This window comes from Diabrotica undecimpunctata, chromosome 5 (genome assembly GCF_040954645.1).
Source record: "Diabrotica undecimpunctata isolate CICGRU chromosome 5, icDiaUnde3, whole genome shotgun sequence".
NCBI classification, from domain to species: Eukaryota; Metazoa; Arthropoda; class Insecta; order Coleoptera; family Chrysomelidae; genus Diabrotica; species Diabrotica undecimpunctata.
The window spans coordinates 162517991-162540614 of NC_092807.1; the positions used below are offsets into that span (position 1 = coordinate 162517991).

Sequence of the window (22624 nt, forward strand, 5' to 3'; positions counted from 1 at the left end):
CCTTTCTTGTCGATTGTCTACATTATCGAAACGTAAGCACTGCAATAAAAATGTAAATCTATTGAGTGCCATCACTAAACGAAATATATCGATTCCTGTACCATTTATTTGCCAAAGGTCTGTTAGATTACGATGATCATGTCTATATACACCCGCTAGGTAACCCGCCAAATAATGCCTTTTTTTCAACAATATTGGTCCTCCTACAATATGCTTTATCTTTGTAGGCTAACGCTTTTTTATCTATCAATACATTGGTGAAGACCATGATACCTTCAAGCATTTCTTCATAAAAAAAAAACCAGCAATCTAAAGGAGTCTAAGCGTTTTTAGCATATGGTTTGGATCGATAAGTTCGAAATTATGTTCTCTGCCCTCGTTCTAACTGCTTTATTACTATGGTGTTTTCTCCATTTTGTTTTGGAATCTCCACCTAAATAATGAGGATATTTTTTATCTTCTTTTCGCTTATTTTTAGATTCCAATACTTCTAGTTCCTTAATTTCTTTATTTTGTTTACCATCAGACTGATTACTTATGTGATCAATTTCTTTGTCATCGTCAAAGTCCATAATTTCGTACTCATCATCTTCGAGTTCCTGCTAAAGTACCAATAGTTTGGCTTGTTCTTTTTCGTAATTCATTCTAAAGAAAAAAGTTTATATGTACAACAAATAAAGCCACGAATTAAAATTGTCTTAGTTACCTTGCGAATTAAAATTGTGTCTTCGTCACCCAGGTGGGGTCTAATCGGATTGCAGAACACTGTACTCACTTTGACGATCAATTTACAACTGAAATTGGTTCAGAATACCCACTACGTGTGTTGGGGATACCATTAGACCCCATCTGGGTGACGCCGGGTTAAAATGGAAAAACAATATATAAGCTCTCCCGTAATAACATTGCTTACTAGTTCTAAACTGTTATAATTTCTAAAGACGACAGGAGATAACGAAACATCTTTTTGCCCCCAACTACCGTATGTTTGTATTTATTTGTTACTTGAAAAAGTACTTTTTGTGGTAGGTATTATTATCAATAAACTATCTATCAGTCCATTTATCTTAAGTAATTGTGGTCCACAACATTAATGCAACTCACCGTGTCTTTGTTGTTTTCTGTATAAACGACGTATAGTCTGTAAATCTGAAGAAGTATTACTAACGTATTTTTACAAGTAAAGAAAATATTCATATACGTAATGATCTTGTAGTGACAAATTAGAAGCAGCCTAAACACTAAATACGGTGCATCTTGGAGAGTTATGTTAAGAAGAATACTGCAAACGTCGATACTGCAACAATTATCTGACCTAAAGAAGAAAAAATGTATTTAGAAAGACGTAGACAAATTTTTATAAAATTACATAAATTTTATTTTTAGAACTGTTGTAAAAAATCAGACTGGTCCTAATAGAATTAAGATAATATTATAGCATTAAAGTTACTTATCTTTTCCAGTCATTTTTAATCAACGAATTTCTAATTAACGTACTTCAATTAGATTTTATCACAATTCGCTTTTACTTGGAAATTAAAAGATTAAAAAAATAATGCGAATTAAAACTAATTATTTATAGTAGTATTTACTATTTTCTGTAAATTATTATTTGTGAAATTGTATGCATACTTCTCAATCGTTGATGTAGTTGTTGCGAGTCTTGACTTTCTAGCTTTGGTGGCAGTTAATACTACAGTAAACTGCATTAAGCTCCAAGACCAAATTGCTAACGTCAACAGTACCAATACTGGCTCAGATGCGATCTTGTCATCTTTGAAAGAATCAAAAAATTCTAGAATGTCCGCTGCGGTACCTGGAACATAAAGGCCATATCAATAATAATTATAACAAAATTACAAAATTTCTTTTCTGTACCAGGTTGTGACTAATTTGTTCTCATGTGTGCAAAGAAACCATTTCTTAAAGTACTATTCGACACACCGAATCAGATACAAATTTAATATTGAACAAGGCCTCAGTCTTAGAGTATACACCCTCTTTACAAAGAAGAAGCTCTCAATTTACTGTTTACAAGTCCATTCTCAAAGACAACTCCTATCCTGCACCTATCATAAATAAATTTCTTTATTCTAAAAGCTATGGGCAGTCCATTATCAACCAACCAAACAGGATAACATTAGCGTCCATCTCCAATATAGATGAATAGTTTCCCGTTCACCTCTAAATAAACCACAAAATATGCTTCGCTCCGTACTAACAGATCATTAATTGTTGTAATTGCGAAAACATCGAGATCCAAGAGGTTGATTTGTCTGCCAAAAATAATCAAGATAACATCATAACCGCTCTACATATTACTCATATGAAAGATCTGATTGAGTAAAAGGATAATATTATCTTCAACCAAGAAATTGCTATTAGAGCCTTACAAGATCAAGTATCATTATTAAACCATGAAATAAATAGTCTAAAAGAAACTGACAGAAACACTCTGGACCATCAAACCACCTACAAATCAGACACAAAAAGTTATAAAGAAGGAACTCAGTGTCAACAGCTGTCAAAACTGGTACCAATATAAAACAAACTGAAATATCACTTTTTAATTAGACTGAATTGTTAATGTAATTAAACTGAGTGACAAACAAATTCTTGGTCCATAAAATGACGACAGTACTAATAAACCTAAAACATTTAGGAAACCAAAAAATTTTCTAATGGGCACTAGTAACTCTAAAGCAGATGGACTAAATAGAATTGATGAAAATATTGAGGTTAACCAATTAAACTCGAGATATCCAAGAAGTTATGCGTCATTTAAAATTGCGGTTCCTGAGGCATCGTCTCAAAGACTTGTGAAGAATTGTGATGTATGGTCTGAGGGTATATATATATATATATATATATATATATATATATATATATATATATATATATATATATATATATATATATATATATATATTAATGAATTTTTTCGTTCCATTATACATAAACAATAACTACAATAACTAGAGTATTACTAAAGAAACGTGCTCTGTTTTTCACTTAAATGTACAAAGTATTACGAATATGGTAGATGAATTAAATGCATTTTTTAAAGATAATAAGTAAGTATGGCATTTTTTGTGTTTCGAAACACGGTTACAGTCTAAGAATTTACAAAGAATAAACTTAGACAATTTTCAACTTGTCTCTTTAGATTGTAGAGAAAGTAGACTTCGTGGAGATGTAGCTATTATCTATGGTTTTAAATATATTTGACTTAAGCCTGTTTATTTAAACAAATTTTGTGATCCATTGACTGCTGAATTCTATGGTGTTAAAATTAAAAATAATCGTTTTCTGATAATTGCACTTTATCGATCTTGTAATGGGGATATTACTGTTTTCAAAGCTAAATTATATGCTTTAATTTAGTATTTCTAACAACGAGGAATCGGTACTTTGGGTATTGGACAAATGACAGTTACTTTGTAACGGGTAGCTACTTTTTAACATCACTATAGTCTGCAGTACCGCCTACTGTACAACTTTTTTCCATATTTTGTGATAAATCTTAATTTTCTAAATATAAAAATTCTACCGTGGTTACGTTGTACGGTTTTGCTTTATTATATTAAACGATTAACCGTCCGTGACATAGAAACCACTAAATTTAAGTACATCCTTTGCTTCGACGAATGTCAATATTTATCTTGGCAATGGCACAACAACGGTGACAAAATTGCAAAGTTATTTCCTAGAAAATTAAATTACCACATACCGATATAGACGAGCAAAAGCTGGCTGAGTTGATCCCTGGTGAGATCACCTTTTGGCAACATCCACCTGCCTATTATAAGAATAAGCATGAGGAATTGTTCGATAAGAGTTATCCATGTTTCTGTGCTTAATGAAATTTCCGGAAGTTTTATTTCGACCTGGAATATAAAAAATGCAATTATAAGAAATTCGATAGGTATAGCACTCAAATACTGCTAATGATTAGTAGGTGACAAAATATTAGTGGTGTTTTCCATTTTGTTTAGACATAAGTCGGCCTGATTTATAATTCTACGTAATTTTTTATTTTTAATATGTTTCTAAAACTTTTTTGTGGTAGCTTTACTACTATACTTAGTTGGAATAAATTATACAATTTTAATTAAATACAATTTATATTGAGGGAGTTAAGGAGAGAAAAAAATTCGAAACGTTAAAAAAATTGTTGCTGTTGATTTTATTTTGTCGTTACATTTCCTATTTGAAACACTTCTAATAGTCCAAGCGGTATCTGTTTTGAGTTGAGTGTGAAGCATCGCAATTTTTTTTTTCATGAAAAAGTGTTTTAAGGTTAATAAATGTTTTATAGTAAATGGGATGTACTGATCATGAATCTGTACTTAGTTAGAAAATTAAGTTGTTCTTAAAAAAAAAAAGAATTCAGCATAACCTACGTGACACAATTGTTAGGTTTTTTTGAATAAAACCGTTCTCTTTTTCCATGAAAACTGCGTTATGTAGTCTTCATTTTATAGATTTTTATAATCGAGTCTCTCTTCAAGGCCCAGCAATAATCAATCAGCCGTCATTATTATACCCCATCTTCCTTGGTAACGTGTCTCCATATTTTTTATACGTGGGAATCCAGAAAAATAAGTTTGACGTGCATATTGCATCCCAGTTTTTTATAATTTTCGAAAATGTTGGCTAGAAGTCGTTTATAGTTTTTAGACTTGTTGTTATCAAGGAAACCGTCCATGACTTCTACGAAAGAACTCCATGAACAATCTGTCCAATTTTTGGGTTCGAATTTGAGGGCCTACAAAAATTCCTTCTTTAATTTTAACTTTAGAAAGTGCAGAAAATTTGTTGCACATATATTTAAAGTTGTCACCTTGTTTATCTAAAACTTTGACAAACTGCTTCATCAATCCTTACTTTATGTGAAGAGGATGAAAAATAACTAATTTTGGGCCAACTAGTGTATTACGTTGCACATTTTTTTGTCTCGGTACAAGTCTTTCTCTGAGTGACCACTCTTTCTTACCGTTATGTAAATTTTGTTCTTAACTGTCCCAATCGCTCAAAAACATGGATACTTCGTGAATTCAGACTGCTGGCCCAAAAGCATGAATATTATTTTAAGGTCTCCACAGCGTTGCCAACAATATTTGCTATATTTTATTTTATTTAGCAACAGCTCAAGATTCTCATATGTTTCTTTGAGATGCACGGAGTGAGCAACAGACACTAAAGCATAATGATTACCATTGTGCAACAAGACACTCTTCAGACATCTCTTAGAAAAATCAACAAATAACCACCATGATGTAGAATCGTAATTTTCAGCTCCCAGTTTCATGACTGCTTCAGGAATATTATAACAATACACCAGTGAGCCCTCTTGAAAAAAATATTCCGCGAACTCTTTTTCACGATGCCTATACCACGAAAATGTGGTACCTGGAGGCAATAGATTTTTATCTTTCAGTCCTGATCCTAAGGTTTGTGCAGCATCTTTTGATAGGCCCAAGTCTTTTACTAAGTCATTTAGTTCAGATTGGATAAACTTGTTGAGGTTGGTCTATCTCAGGATTGAGCTTGTCTGCATCGGATTTTTCGTTTAAACTTTCATCTGATGATTGCAGTAGGATGCTGTGTAGAAAAGGTGGAGGAATAATAATTTCTGGTCCATGAAATACAGGTCGTTTAGCAGAAGGTAAATCAGGATATTGAATTTTGTGTTTATTTTTTGAATTAAAACCCTTGATATCGCAGGAGCAAAAGTAGCAGTCGTCTCCATGGTTTTTTGGTTTCCTTCATACCATAGGAATGCCAAAGGGTAAAGAGTTACGTGTACCTTTTGTTCATTTTTTAAGTAGTTCGATACAATGAAAGCACACTTTGTGTGAAGCCCAAGGTTTGTGCTGATCACTAAACTTTACACCGAAGTAAGGGTGATAAGCTTTCTTTATAAAGTCTGTTTTTAGGACTGTTATATGAAAAGTTTTGTAATTAAATTTTACATTTAAGTTTAACAGTTTAAAAAATACAATAAAAAGTTAAAAAAAAATATTTGTGAATTTATTTTTCAGATTAAAATAAGCCTAGAACTTTCATATTCCGGAAAAATACTCTTTAATGTGTTCAATCATCATACAAAATTTCATTAAAATCAATTTAATAATTTTTGCAAAATAATTTTAGGAATACAAAAATACAAAATTCAAAACACACTAAATACAAAATATCCAGAGTGTAGTAGGAAATCTACAAAACTTTCAATAAATGTTCTATATAATGTATCAAATATTGATTTTAAATTCTGACAATTTCGTGATATTTCTTGGATATGTTTTAATACATATGTTTCACATATATGATAAGAAGTTTGAAAGGGGATAATAGAAATGAGTTCTTATAAGGAGAATCTTAAAAGTACACTAACAATCCAATTTCTATAACGAATTTCATATTAGAACCAGATATGCAACATAACTTTTTATGTATAGAAGAGAAGGTTTGGGTACTATTTCATTAAGTGAAAGTGGCTGTAAGGATGAAAATATTCAACCGTTCTAATCTACAGCAACATTCTACGAGTATAACCTAGCGAGAGATCAAAATTAAGACAATTTTTAAGATGAATTGCTAAATGAAGACATTACTGAACTTTTTGAAGGCGAACTAACTTTATATAATATTTTAGTGGTATTGAAAAACCTGAGAAGAATTATTAAACATGTATTATTTTTTTATTCGTTATTAAATTTTTCTTTACATAATTTAATTTATTCCCGCCACCACAAATTGTATAATTAAAAGAGATATTAAAACACTATTGTCATTTCTTTGTTCATGACATTCATTGTCAACCAAGGATCAGAACTACTACCGGAAATCACAACGGACGAAATAAAACTAGCCCTAAGAAAAGCTAAGAATAACAAATCTCCAGACAAAGATTGTGTAGTTACTGATGCAATCAAAATCGGAGGCACTTGTCTACTTAAGAAAATAAAAAACCTTTTTAACATGTGCCTTTTGGACAGTAATATACCCGACACATGGCACAATGCTGAGATAATTCTATTGTACAGAAATGGAGATCCCCATGAATTAGAAAACTACAGACCTATAAGTCTTCTTAGTCACCTATACAAACTCCTTACAATAATAGTAACGAATCGTTTTGAGAAAAAACTTGATTTTTACCAGTCAATAGAGCAAGTGGGATTTCGTACCGGATTTGGAACAAATGACCACCTACAGAGCATTAAAACGGTAATAGAAAAGACTATTGAATACAATCGACCACTCGTTCTGGCTTTTGTAGATTTACCGATATACAAGGTTAATTTACAATACATCCAAGAACGCAACTATGTCAGTGAAATTACATGAAAACATGGATCATATCCCAATTGGCAGAGGAGTCCGTGATACCCTATCGCTAGGGATGGCGGTTTTTGTCAAAACACCGGTTTTCGGTTATACCCGTTTTTTGCTTACACTTTAACCTGGCCAAAAAAAAACCGGTTTTCGATTTTTTTAATCCAATAGGTTACAAAATTACATTTACAATGCACTTCAGTTTGCGATACTTCATTCGACTCGATATAAATATGATCAAAATTAGTATTACCGATTCGTAAAAACCTAATAACCGGTTTTTACTTTAAAAATAAAAAACCGGTTATAACGGGACAAAAAAATAACCGATAGAACCGGTTATTGCGAAGTAAAAAAACCGGTAGGTTTTTCCCATCCCTACTTATCGCCTAAACTGTTTACCGCTGTACTAGAATATGTTTGTAAAAAACTTAACTGGAAGAGAAAGGCCTGAACATTGACGGTAGAAGATTAACAAATTTGAAATTCGCAGACGACTAGTTTTGTTCTAGAACAACCTCAAGGAGATATGTACAATGCTACATAAACTTCCGTTAGTGTGTGACAGTGTGGGTCTTAAAATTAACATCTCCAAAACAAAATTCATGACAAACCTAATACCTAGCGGAAATATCAATATTGGAGACAATGAAGTAGAGCTGGTGGAAAAATACAAATATCTTGGACACGAAATAAAGATCACAAGAGACAACCAAACATGCGAACTATGAAGAAAAATAAACCTAGCATGGGCAGCCTATGGAAAACTCAAAGACATCTTTAAAAGCGATATACCAATTTCTTAAAACGTAAAACATTTGACCAATGTGTGTTGCCTGTGATGACCTATGGTGCTGAAACTTTAACATTAACAGCTACAACTTCTAGAATGCTGCAAATAGCTCAGAGGAAAATAGAGAGTTCAATGCTGAGTATATCGCTTTGTGAGTTAGAAATGAAGACTTGAGATGCAGAACAGGAGTTACCGATGTAATTTCCCGAATTGCCACAATAAAATGGAATTGGCCGGACACGTCGCCCGAATCAGTGATGAAAGGTAGACGAAGAAATTGCTTGAGTGTAGGCCGAGGTTAGACAAAAGAAGTAGAGGAAGACCCCCTACTCGTTGGACTGACGATATCAAGAAAATGTCAAGAAATTGGATGAAAAGTGCTTAAGATAGAGCACAATGGACAAAAATCAGGGAGGCCTATGTCCAGCAGTGGACGCAAAGGGCTGGATGATGATGATGTCATTTCTTTGACAATTAATTAAATATTACAAATGTTACAGATAAGTAACCGCAACATAATTTGACGTGAAAGACGTAAATTCTCCAGTCAATTTTTTGACAGACGGACTACTTTTAATTGACATTTTAGCCAACTTGTAGTGGTCTGGAACTAATTAAATACGTACCCAATTAGTATTTTGTATGGTAAGGTCTTATTTTTTCTTTCTTTTGAAGCGTCTTTTGACGCATTTTTTTATCCGTTTCGAAAATTAAGTCCAAATTTTTTTATAAGCATAAAATTGAAACATTTTTTTAAGAAATTCCCTAGGCTCTTTTAATTGACTGATTTTAATTTTTTTAAATGGATTTTAAATCTTAAATCTTTTTCTATATGTAAAAAAGTATATAAATGTTTGACCTACATGATTTTGAAAATTATTCATTAAAAAAAATTTAGATTGTAAAGTTTATGTTGCAAAAACTATTAAACCGATTTTAATGAAATGTTGCGCGGTGATTAAACATATAAAACAGTTTTTTTTTTCTAGAAATATAAAGGTTCTAATTTGATTTTATCTGGAAAATAAATTTACAAAAAACTTCTTTGACTGTTTTTTTTTATGTTCTTTAGTATATTTTCAACAATACTTAAAATTTGAAAGTAGCATTGTGTTTTTCTGAAGCTATTTTCTTGTGGCATTTTAAATTAATTACTATTTAAATGAGAATAAGCCACAATTAAAGGTTAAAATACGTTTATTAACGTTTCAATTTCCACTTCGGAAATCGTTCTCAAAATACAAACATTAGTAAATTAAACAAATTTTGTTTTTTGTTACTTAGTGAAAAATTCTTCTAATAATTTGGAAATTGAAATGTCAATAAACGTATTGTAACCTTTAATTGTGGCTTATTCCCATTTAAATAGTAATTAGCATTGTGTTTGTAAAATTTAATTACAAGAGTTTTATGTGTATACAAAATTATTTTACAACTAATAGTCCTTGAGATATATGTGAAAGAAATCGAAATTTTTGAATTTATTTCATATTTTTTTCAATAAAAAGTTAAACTCACATTTTACAACTCACGCATAGAGAAATTATTATTTAAAACTGCATTTTGGAGCGATTTATGCAAAAAACTGCGATTAGATGCTTCACACCCAAAAATCATTATTCAAAATTCAATTATTCGAGTATTTCGATATCTTTCGTAAAAATTGCTTCATTTTTAAATTATATTGATAAATTTTTAATTATTTCTGAAGTAATGTGAAAATGTAAAAATTATTTGTCAATTATTTACCCCGATTCCTATGAATGTGTTCAGGTCCTTAAGTTGTCCTCCCGTGGTCAGATTCATAGGTAATCCCTCGAGCACTTTCAACCTTCGATCCACCTTATCCAATTCCAGGAGCCATATCGCTGGTACTACACTTCCTAAATAGAGAAACACGGATGGACAAAACCTAAAAATAAATATAAGAAATAGTTTGTCGTTTATTGTATATTTATAGTTTTTACAGTTCAGCTTTTTCATAGGTAATATATCTCTTAAAAAATTACTATATTTAACATTTTGGCTTTCACAAGAAAAAATGTAAAATATACAGATACAACTTTCGTTTACAATAGCTGTCAAATCAATGTCGAGAATGTCGAGATAGAGAACATAACAATTCGCCCTTTCGAATAAGAAAGTTGATATTTAAAAAAAGTGGCTCTATCTTTAATTAATGATTTTATTAACAAATACCAGAAGGGGCATAGAATAGTTTGCTCCGGTGGTCAGATTTTAATAGGGTCACAGGTAAATTTGCTCCTACCATATATTTCTTAGAAAATATAGTTTAAAAATGTCTTTGGTAGGTACATAATAAATATTAAGGAATAGTCATGGTCAGCGTAAATGGAGAATGTTGTCTTCATAAAGCAAGTATTTTGATACCTTTTATTAATAAATATTTCTCAAACTTTGTAGTTACTTAAATACAAAACTACTTCTTACTTAAATTTTATAACAATATTATCACTTAAGTATTATGTTAGAGCTAATACTCCCTTGTTCAATATTTGATTGGGTTTTTCCGTGTCAGAAATTGCAAGTGATATATTTCTTAGAAACATTTATAATTAGTATTCTACCTAAAGAATCTATTTTACCATTTTATGATAAGAAATAGAAATTATTAAAATATACACTAGTTATTGACAAGTATAACTTCCATAAAATGCTTGCCATTATATTAAGAAATTGAAAGTAAAACTCACCTGACTACATCACAAATGTTAACGAAAATCTAGTAAAGTAAGTTCAGTTGAACTATCGGGTTGAATTAACTTAAAAGTTTATGTTGCAGGAGATATAAGGCTCTGAGGCAGAAGCTGTTTATTCAAAACTCTTTCAAGATCATTTGATTTAGCTCTACTAACTTCTTACGGTTTCAGAATATTTAATATATTACTCTTTTTGCATGTGAATAGGGGTTTTACGTCTAGAAGAGAATAGGAGTGGTTTGTTAACAGAGGGTGGTTGGAGAAAACAGACTTAGTATTGCAGATGTCTATGTTTTTGCATTTATTAATTAATTTTAGATGTTCTGAAATATGGGTCACTATTTACCTGCCACTTTGGCCAATATAAACTGCTTTACAAGAAGCACAACAAAGCTTATACACCCCAGACTTGTGTAGCATAGGGACTACATTTTTTTATAGATTAATGATCTTATATTCATATTGGACTTAAAAGCTACAGGTATGTTGTATTTAAGAAGATATTTTAAATAGAATAGAAGTGTGAACCTAGAAAATGTACGCAGCCAAAAAATGATTTAGGTGGTTCTTGGGAATTACAGAAAAAGTCCAATCTTGTTATAAATTTTCTTATATAGTTTATTTTTAAGATGGAGAGGGTAATTATTATTTAGGGATAACTGTTTCATTATATTAATTCCTTTATTGAATGCGTCTTTAGATAAGGAAAGTTTGAAGGCTCTAGTTAAGAAACTATTGAATGCTGACATTTTATGGAAGAATTAATGGTTTGTATGAAAATTAATCAGAGCATCTGTAGTTGTGGTTTTCCTGTAGACTGATTTTGAGGACTGCAGACTGATGTTCTGATTGTTTTCGTGCGACACATAATTAGAATGTAAAAAAATTAATAAAAATTAATGGTTTGTCATTAGTATGGCTTTTATTCAATCTCTGTACCGTGGGAAAGATAAGGTGTTGTTCGAAATAAAATTAAGAAGTATTTGTTTTCTGCCCGTGTATACCACATAATACCCCACTTTTTTTTGATAAGCTAAGTTCATGTTTGAACAAAGACGTGTTTTAATTGCTCTTACCATTAATCTTCATGTCTTTATATCAAAAAAGTATAATAGGTTGGCATAAAGTTTTTCAAATTATTGCCTGGGAGTTAAAGCGTTAGTTTTATTTTGGCCACAATATTTTGTATGCCAGCATATTTTTCCTTTTAAGTTCCGAACTCTCTGCATTTTATTTTTGCATCGAATCCAAAAAGATTAAAATGAATCATTGCTTGTTTGTTTCTTATGATGTTGTATTTACGTCATAACGTATTCATATCTCTAATTCGTAGTAGCTGAATAGAAATATACATAAACGTAGCATTCTCCTATGCCATTCATAAGTTGAAATAAAAGCAACACGTGCGCCTGAATATTGCTTGTTTATTTCCTTTCTATTTTCAGATTTTCCGATTTTTGGTTCCTTACGGCTGATCCCAAAATAAATGGAAGTGGGTAACAATGGGTTGACGTAAGTTGGGATCTTGTCTTACCGCAATCGATATTTTGCATAAAAAGTATATCACGGGAATCCTTCACAACGAACTGTCAAAAATAAAGTGACAATGAATTTGATAATAATAAAAATAATAATGTATTGAAGAAATGCCCTTCAACAACATAAAAATCTGGCGAGATACCAACAGAATAAAAAAAAATAATAATAAATTTTTTTGTGCTATCACCACTTCGTGGATATAACATTCGGAAAAAATACGATTTTCATCCTCGAGGGTGCTTTAAAAGTCCATGCGGGAGGAATCCAATGTAGAATGGTCCATGCCAATAAGGTTGGGCTGGCATTAAGTCATTCATCTATTATTTTAATAATCCATTTATTTTTTATTTACGTATATTTCCATTTATCTAACTTCCTTTATCTAAAAATGCATTCAATAAAGAAATTATTATAATAAAACAGTTAGCCCTAAATAATAATTACACTCGTCATTTTAATAATAAACTATATAAGAAAATGTATAACAAGATAAGACTTACTTTTTCTGTAATTTCTTAACAACCATCTAAATCCTTTTTTGGCTGCGTACATTTTCTAGGTTGACACTCCTATTCTGTTCTCAGATCTTCAGATCTTCTCAAAATACAACATATATTTTTTTCTTATACATCCAATATGAATATCAGATTATTAATCAATACAAAAGATGCAGTCCCTATGCTACACAAGTTTGGGGAGTATAAGCATTGTTGTGCTTCTTGTAAAGCAGTTTACATTAACCAAAGGGTTGATTTCTCCAACCACACTCTGTCAAGTCAACAAACCACTCTTATTCTCTTCTAGACGTAAAACTCTTAAACACAAACAAAAAGAGTAATCGATGGAATATTCCGGAATTTTATAAAATTGGTACATATAGCTAAATCAAATGATCTTGAAATAGTTTTGAATAAACAGCTTCTGCCACCAGAGCCTTACATTTCCATCAACATAAACTTTTTAGTTAATTCAATGCAATAATACAACTCAACTTACTTTACTAGATTCTCGTCAACATTTGTGATATAATCAGGTGAGTTTTACTTCTAATTTCTTATTATTATAATATATTGAGACTTAATGTATGCTTCTATTATAAAGCTCGACCGGTGTTGTTACTAGACTCATTTTAAGTAGTTATGTCGTGGGATATGCATAGTGAGACCAGGACTTCAAACACATTTTTTGGGAGATTTAAGAAAATTGTATGGATAGTCCATCAGTACTACAGGAAGATTTGCTTTTAATACTACTTATTGTTTGAATTAGTCCAGATTTATCAACTGGTCGTATAGAGAATGAATTTGAGACCTTTGTTAAATTGGGAAGATAGAAAATAGGATCTTGTTGTGGCAAAATAGTTGATGTTATATTTTTACTCACATTAACAAAGTATTCATTTAGATTTGTTTAAGCTGTGTTATTTTTATTTCGATCGTTTATTATGGACCAAGTTTCTCTTGCAACATTTTTAGGGCTTCCCACACGATTCTGATAGTACATATTTTAGCTGTTTTGAAAAGATTTAGATAGGATTTTTTGTACTTGGAAATATATATTCAGTAACAAAGGCGTTGGTAGTAAATTTCTTATTGTAGAGGGGTGGACGCATATTCTTGGGTGATATGCGCATACCTTTGCTAGTCCAGAGTTTGTGATGTTTTGACTTCATTGCAATTAAAGGAAATGCTTTATTGAAAATACAGATAAGCCTATCTAAAAAATTACTGAAATTATAGTCCATGTCCACGGAGGGAAAGTGCCACCTAGAAGTCAAGCACAATTTTCGGAATTTACGAAAGTTCTGAGCGGAAAAAGTCCTACCTAAACGTTGGATTTGCGAGGATTGTTTGTTAAGAGTGTTAAACTTGGTATATACTACTTCATGATAGGTTGTATCTGCACCTTGTAGCTGCACCTCTGGTTTTAACCCTTTCGATACTGTTGACGATTTTCATTTGCAGCTTTGATGAGCGAGCGCCGTAGTATTACGCACATTAATCTTCATCGTGCGAGAAATTACTAGTTGCTCTCCGACTAATAGAAACATGGTGCAAGAAACACTCACTAACTATAAATCCTAAGAAAACAGAGATGGTCCTCTTAACCAGAAAAAGATGAATCACGGGCTTAATAGCCTCAAGGATTCTAAACTACAGTCTAAATTTTTCTGACGAGGTGAAGTACCTTGGTATTACCCTTGATAGGAAGTTAACATGGAACTCACACTTAGATGGTAGAGCTAAAAGAGCCTTTATATTGCCTATGAGCAGTGTCGACGAACAGTCGGATGCACCTGGGGCCTTTCGCCCAGGGAGATCGCCTGGGTCTACACTGCTGTCATTAGGCCAATGCTAACTCACGGAGCTATTGCTTGGGTACCAAAAGTGGCAACAGCGATTAATAAACTAAATCATATTCAGCGGATGGCTTGCATAAATATAACAGGTGCCATGAAAACAACACCAACTGCTGCAATGGAGTTGATAATTGCCATCACGCCTCTAGATATATATGTCAAAGAGGTGGCTCTAGTGACAATGATGCGACTGCGCTCAGCTGGTGCCAACCTTGATGTAGAAATGAGACAATTGAGAACTCGTTTCTGACGGGGAGAGCTTGATGTGTTACCACTGCTACAGGCAGGCTGCGACTCAATTGAACCAAAGTTTGTCTTTAACAAACCCTACAAAATTAAAACAAGACAGTATAGGGAGACAAACGTGGCAAATGCCTATTGCATATACACCGATGGCTTCAAAATGAAAGAAAGCTCAGGATGGGAGATATACTCGAGATCACTGAACCTAAAAATAAAGTGGGGTATGGTCAAAAATGCCAGCGTAGTTCAGACAGAACTGACTGGTATCTCCATAGCCGCAAAAGAGATAACCCAAAAAGGTATAGCAGGAAAAACTATAATGATCTTCACAGTTGGTTTTTTAACTGGTCATTGTCAACTAAGCAAACACCTCCACACACTAGGACTAGCAGACACACCTCTATGTAGGAAGTGTGAACGAGAAGACAAAACTGTAGAGCATGTCCTAGGTGAAGGTCCAAAGTTATTGTTAATACGGGAGTACGAGTTCAGCGAGTCCTGGCCCACACCATAAGAGAGATGTCTCCTGGTGACTTGTCCACCTTCCTAGTAATGGCAGGATGGACAATGAGCTAAGCGCGACAGCTACCTGGGAGGAAACACAATGGATTAATTGTGGCCTAAGTGCTGTGAAACTTAAGTCGCCCTCCCTACTCTACAGATACAGATACAGATAACTTCATCGTTCATGCTCTGTCATCGTACATTTTTAAGTATTTACATCTTTGAAGAGCTATAATAGTAATAGTACGTTTTACATTGTTCATCCTGCTTACTAGTATCGTTCATGTACGTTACGATCCACAAATACACCATAATGATGCCGTACATACTCGGCAGCACATCACCCCCCCTAGCACCGTACTTTCTAAATACTGATACTTGGCACGTAGCGAAAGGGTTAACAGCTTTAATAAATATAAAATTTATACAATTTAAAATATCTTAGTGGATACATAATATATTAACATAACACAACAAGTTCAAGTGGATACATAATTGAAAAGTTTTAATCGAAAGGACAAAGGATGAAACACAGTCACGTCGTCATTTGCTTGACTATCGTTGTCCATTTATTTTTCCTTGCTTGTATTCTTTATTAGGTCTGACCACCATTGAGATTTTTCTTTCTCTTACTTAGTCCAGCGTCTATGAATGTTGTTTTCATACAACTGCCATACACATGTCTTCCAGATTGGTTATAGTTCATCCACTTGTTTTTGATGATTTTTGCTGTTTAAATTCTTTGGCTATATATTAATACATTTTTTTTAACAATTAATCTTCTTAAAGTTAACAATTGTTTTAAAAAAATCCACACCCTTTTTTTTAAATATTGTCGGCAACTAGCTGAAAACATATTTTTATATTTTGCTTGTTACCCACTTCCCTTCATGTGACATGAGCTCGCCCTAAATTCTGCTAAATAGCGATAAAAAATCAGGTCGATTTTGTGGAAATCTTCACACAATAATTCTGCAAATTATCCGGAAATGATAGTTGAGTGCTGTGGTAGTGGCACTTAAATCATCCAGGACTGGATTTATAAAACTTTTGTAGACTGTTCAAAATTGTCTAGGTTACATAGAAAGATTATTGTGAAGAAATATTCGTAAGGGTTAAATAAAAGTCTTACTGTATACAGTATGATATAAAGTTACACACATTTAGTTATTAAAGGAACAGATACTTGAACTGAAAATACTAAAATTAAAATAACAATAACAATTCTGAATTATTTACCTGCCCAAAAATATTTATTCCAAACTGATAAAGAAATTTACAATTGCTTGAATAATGTAAATAATGATCAAAAAAGGGATTATGGTAATTGGACTATTTATGTATAAAAACACTATTTATAAGAAATCTAAAATATGTTAGTCAGTTGAAAAATAGGGTCACTACAATAACAAATTTTTCATATCGAATGTCAACAGGGGAAGTGTTTTCCTCAGAAAATTTCAGATTTTCATCTCATTTCTAATTATGAATCAAGTAAATATCATTAATCTTTTTTACTTACGAAAATAATTAATCCACAAAATTTAATCCTTACATAATATTGTTTTGTCTATAAAAATAATAAATAAATTTGTAAAAAATTTAATAAAACTAGAATTGTTCATTATGTTTATGTATTATGTAAAAACTAATATAATTCCGCAGTAAACTTTACTGAATATAGTTTGACTTTCAACGACGATTATATGGTCAGGGTGCCAAGGAAACAAAATGGTATACTTGTATATTAGACATTGTGACGTTATACAATCATGATTAAACATTGAAAGTCAAACGAAACGAAGCCAAAATATTAACTGGGAGGGACGCTTTGCTAAACAAAACCACGTGATTCGTATTACCATGGTTACTGCATAACCCAGACAATTGGCATAACCACAAAACTAGTTTTCAATGTTTTGCAGATTTTTCTTAAATTCGGCAAACGCGCATCTGTCGCCATTTAATACATTACTGCTGCCTTCTACTTAATGACACGTGAACTTATTTTCTCATTTACTAAGTGATAGCCAAACTAATTTCTCACTATCAAAATGCCAACTTATTATAGTAGCAACAAAATCCCTAGTTTGCAGCTTTTAATTGTAATTTTTAGGTACAGTTAATTTAAAAACTACGGCAGTATGGATAACGGAAATTTGCCTATAATAGAGGTTTTTGGATAGTTTATCATTTAACTAGTTATTTTGTATCCTAGATTCAAAAATTATTTCACAATATCAATTTTTGATTCATTTAAGTACAGTTATGAAAACTGTACTGCTTTCTTTGAAAATTTTAAGTAGATATCATTAAAATAGAAAGTTTACAGTTTATGTACATAATCATAAGTTAAAGATTTGTTTTGAAATAGTTACGATAACTGCACCTAAAAGTATATAAATTTTAACATTGTGAGCCACCTTAAGCTTTTACTTACCATCCCCACACATCAAAAAATTAAAATTGCGTCCTCTGAAAAATGTAACTGTTCAATGGACTGTTAGCATAACACAGAGATAACATCAATTTTATTGTATGTAATAAATTATATATAGGGGGATAAAGGGGTAAAATGCGAATACATGGAGTTGGTTCCAGCTTACTCCAACTAGCCTCTTCTACTCCAATCCGACTCTCACCTTCACGCTGGTGTCCCCTGACCCCCTGTTAACCAAGCAACCCAGCTGGAGATTCGGTATCCAACCCGGTTGGAAAGTTGGGTCGGAGACTGACGAGAGCGGGTGAAATGACCCTCCGAAAAGTAGGTTTGGCCTTGGGTTAACTACCCAACCCGGAAAATTTACGAAAAACCCCATAGTTACAAAATCGAACGTCAAAAATGCCGGACGGAAATCCCGACGACGACCTATGCAACGAAATAAGGACCTGAATAATGGAAATAATGATCTTAATGTATTTACCTGGAACGTTGGCACACTTAACGAACCTGGAAACATCCGCAAACTGCGTGACATATTAGCACAATATAATGCTAATATTACTGTAATATAAGAAGTACGATAAGCAGGCCATGGCATAATCCAAAAAGCAAACTACAATATATACTATAGTTGCCATGGAACCAGACATGAATTTGGGACAGCCTTTATAGTCAATAATAAAGTCAAGCTGTTGGCTATAGATTTTAAGCCGATAAATAAACTGCTTAAGCATCAGGCGTAAGTTTTTTAATATTAGCCCTATTAATGTACATGCCCCAACAGAGGACAAGAAAGGGAAAAATACGTATGGGGACTTGGACGTCGCCTGATGGATTAACGAACAACCAAATTGATCACGTATCGAGGCGCCAATATTGATGAACCACCCCCAGGAAATACACCATTGGAGCCTCCATCATATGTATATATATATATATATATATATATATATATATATATATATATATATATAGATATATATATATATATATATATATATATATATATATATATATATATATATATATATATATATATATATATATATATAAAATCATACTGAGAGCCTGTAATGAGAAACAAATCCCGGAAGAGTGGTGTATTGGGATAGTTTGCCCGCTACACAAAAAGGATGATCAATTGGAATGTAGAAACTATAGGGGAATAACCCTCCTTAATACAGCATACAAAATATTTTCGAGTATTTTATATGGTCGCTTGAGTGCATATTCAGAGGAGCTTCTTGGCAAATATTAAAGTGGTTTTAGGCCTGGTCGATCAACAACAGACCAAAGTCTAAATACAGGAAGAACAATCACAGACATTTGAAACGCATGTTGGGCTGTGACAAGGAGAAGCGCTGGCGTGCCTTCTTTTCAACATAGCTCTTGAAAAGGCGGCCAGGGATGCTCAAATACACAACACAGGAAACATTTTTAATAAATCGTCCCAAATTTTGTCATATGCAGATGATGTTGACCTAGTTGCCCGCACAACACGCAAGCTAGAAGAAATATATACCACCTTGTATATGCCTCAAAAAATATGGGCCTGCAAGTAAATGAGGAGAAAAGTAAGATAATGGCATTAACACTTAACAATAGAGCCGGAAACATTGGTCAAAAATTCACGGTTGATAACTCTACCTTTGAAGTGGTGGACAAATTCACATACTTAGCTATTTTGGATTGAGTAGACATATGAGAAACAGAAACTTAAGCCAAAAAACAAAAATAACCATATACAAAACCCTTATACAAGCAGTGTTGACATATGGATCGGAGACATGGACCATTTCCAAGGCAGATGAAAACCTCCTACTTATATTTGAACGAATGATCCTGAGAAAAAAAAAGAATATGCGTGGCTAACCGCTGTTATTTTGGCCTGGGCCCTCAACTAAGAGCGAGAAGTATGTCAATAGCAACAAAGTGCAAACTTTATAAAACAATAATACGCCCGGTGCTCACATACGGATCGGAAACATGGGCAATGACGACCCGAGATGAAGAGTTACTGCGAGGACCATATATGGCGGAGTAAACAAACAGGGTCTGTGGAGAAGGCGATATAAGTTTGAACTCTATAGACTTTTTGGTGATGTAGATATTGTGAAGACCATCAAAATAAACCGCCTAAGGTGGGTGGGCCACGTTATGCGGATGGATGAGAGTGATCCCACTAAAATAACTATGCTAAACAGGCCGGTCGGAAGAAGAAGAAGGGGGCGACCTAAACTCAGATATCTGGACGATGTACAGGACGATCTGAGGGAGATTGGAGTGAGGGGCTGGAGAAGACAGACACTTGATAGGGAAAGATGGAAGAATGTTTTGAAGCAGGTCAAGGCTCACGAAGGGCTGTAGCGCCATCTGATGATGATGATCATGAGAAGAATATTCGGTGACATCTGTGAAAATGGTGTTTGGAGAAGGAGGTACAACGACGAGATATATCACAGATATAAACATATATTTAAATATAAGGTTGAATGCTCGAATAAATGAACTTTGATCAGATAAAAGGCATATATCGAGCACAGTTTAATTAAATCTTGCCCAAGTACTTTCGATCCCTAGATCATCTTCAGGGGCATTTCGTCAATTGTGGCCTATCCGACAAGAACAAGATGTCATAAACATATAAATGTACATTACACTACACTACAAATGGACAAACAAACACTTTAAAATAATTTAAGGAAGGCTACATTACTTGAAGAAGCCGGAGACAGAATGGCTCCTGATCTAACGGAAATGTTGGGGTGACACCAACCGCCACGTCACCCCAACATTTCCGTTAGATCAGGAGCCATTCTGTCTCCGGCTTCTTCAAGTAATGTAGCCTTCCTTAAATTATTTTAAAGTGTTTGTTTGTCCATTTGTAGTGTAGTGTAATGTACATTTATATGTTTATGACATCTTGTTCTTGCCGGATAGGCCACAATTGACGAAATGCCCCTGAAGATGATCTAGGGATCGAAAGTACTTGGGCAAGATTTAATTAAACTGTGCTCGATATATGCCTTTTATCTGATCAAAAAAAAAAAAAACATATATTTGGTGGTAAAGACGTAGTATCTCTTATAAAAATAGAAGACTAAGATAGGGAGGACATCTGGCAAGATCACAGCAGAACAACCCTCCTAGAAGAATCCTTATGTCACAACCTGTGGGAAGTAGAAGTAGGGGGCCAAACCTCAGATAGAGGGATGGTGTAGATGAGGATGGTAAAAAAATAACGCAGCAAACTGGCAACAGTTATTGGAAATGGATAGAACTGACTGGCGTAATAGACTTGGGAAGATCGAGACACTTTTATAGGGCTGTAGCACAATGATGATGATGATGATGATGATGAATAAATTATATATAAATATTATATTCAGTTAATTTGCCTTCAATAGAACAAACTCCAACATACTTACTGAATATAAAATATAGAAAATTAAATCATTTACTTTTCAACTGATTGGAATTAATAAACTTTAAAGCCATCGTTTGAGGCCCGCTAATCATCGCTTAATTATATACTTATTGGTCTTCATACATGGCTTTTACTTTAGATGCATAGTTTAATAGCAGCCGTCTCTAAAATCCGAATAGCTATAAATCCGAAGATGAACATAAGCTTAATAAAAACAACAAGTTGCATTTGCAATTATAAAAAAATACTAATAAGAAAAACATGTTTTATATGTTACTAATAAAAGTGTAGTACCAACTCCATTCGAGATTTCTTGTCAATGTCAAGGTCACTACAGTCTCTAGCACCATAAGAAGTAGTGGGCAACACAAATACCAATACCATCTGTCATCTTTCATATAAACAATTTGTCCGATTGCTATTAACGAATGAATAATGAAGACGATTCGAATAGTGATAGCACGACAGATCCTGTGTCGTCCCATTTCACAAAAAAAAATGGTTATAAATCAACACTACAATTACAGAAAACACGCGATACCGTGTTCTTTTGTTTTTTCACTTGTCACATTTTCTACGGTCGTGGAGATACTGATACTAATGATAAGATTTTTGTCATGTATTTACTCAACGCTACTTATCTTAAGAAATTCGTCACTTGTACATAATCTTAAAACTATTTACCCGTGTAATCAACTTTATCAGGAAATTATAAATTTTGCTAATATGACAGGTTACCTGCTTATTTTTATTATCTAGCATCAATGAATTGTACAGATTTGAATATTAACAAAATAGTATACTAAGTATTAATTTGTTTTTCGTTTTTCATAGACTATTAATCGACTGCTTTATTAAAATAAAAACTTCACATGCAAAAATCAAGGAAAAGCCACTAAAACTACTATTCCGTTGTTTCACCAAAACTTACTTTTTAAATAATATAACTTGTTCTGTGGCACAGAAACCTCAAATTATTTTAGTGATGACAACTTTAGCATGGTTCTGATTAATGTTTGTTCTATAAGATATAAAACAGATGAATTATTTTTGTTTCTAGAGGAATTAATAAATACAACCAAAATCAAATCGTCCCATATCATCAACATGTTATTCGTGTAATCTTATGGAAAAAATAGTCAAGAAAAAATGAATGTGAAACCTAGAACATAATGATCAATTTACCATCGAACAAGCTGGCTTTAGACCAGGCAGATCTACAAACGACAACATTATAGATCTAGAAAACGCTGTT

The 22624-nt window shown here is 32.8% G+C and overlaps 1 protein-coding gene across 1 annotated transcript in view; it reads right to left on the reverse strand.

Annotated features, from left to right (window-relative positions):
• The window catches only part of LOC140442072 (transmembrane protein 26), a 33913-nt gene extending 11942 nt beyond the window's left edge, over positions 1-21971 (reverse strand). The window contains exons 1-5 of the mRNA XM_072533144.1: positions 21664-21971; positions 9884-10046; positions 3731-3887; positions 1633-1816; positions 1105-1315 (exon numbers count right to left, since the gene is read on the reverse strand). Coding sequence (XP_072389245.1) covers positions 1105-1315; positions 1633-1816; positions 3731-3887; positions 9884-10046; positions 21664-21854 — 906 coding nt within the window. The 5' untranslated portion in view covers positions 21855-21971. The remainder of the gene's footprint in view (positions 1-1104; positions 1316-1632; positions 1817-3730; positions 3888-9883; positions 10047-21663) is intronic.
• Positions 21972-22624: the final 653 nt, after the last annotated feature.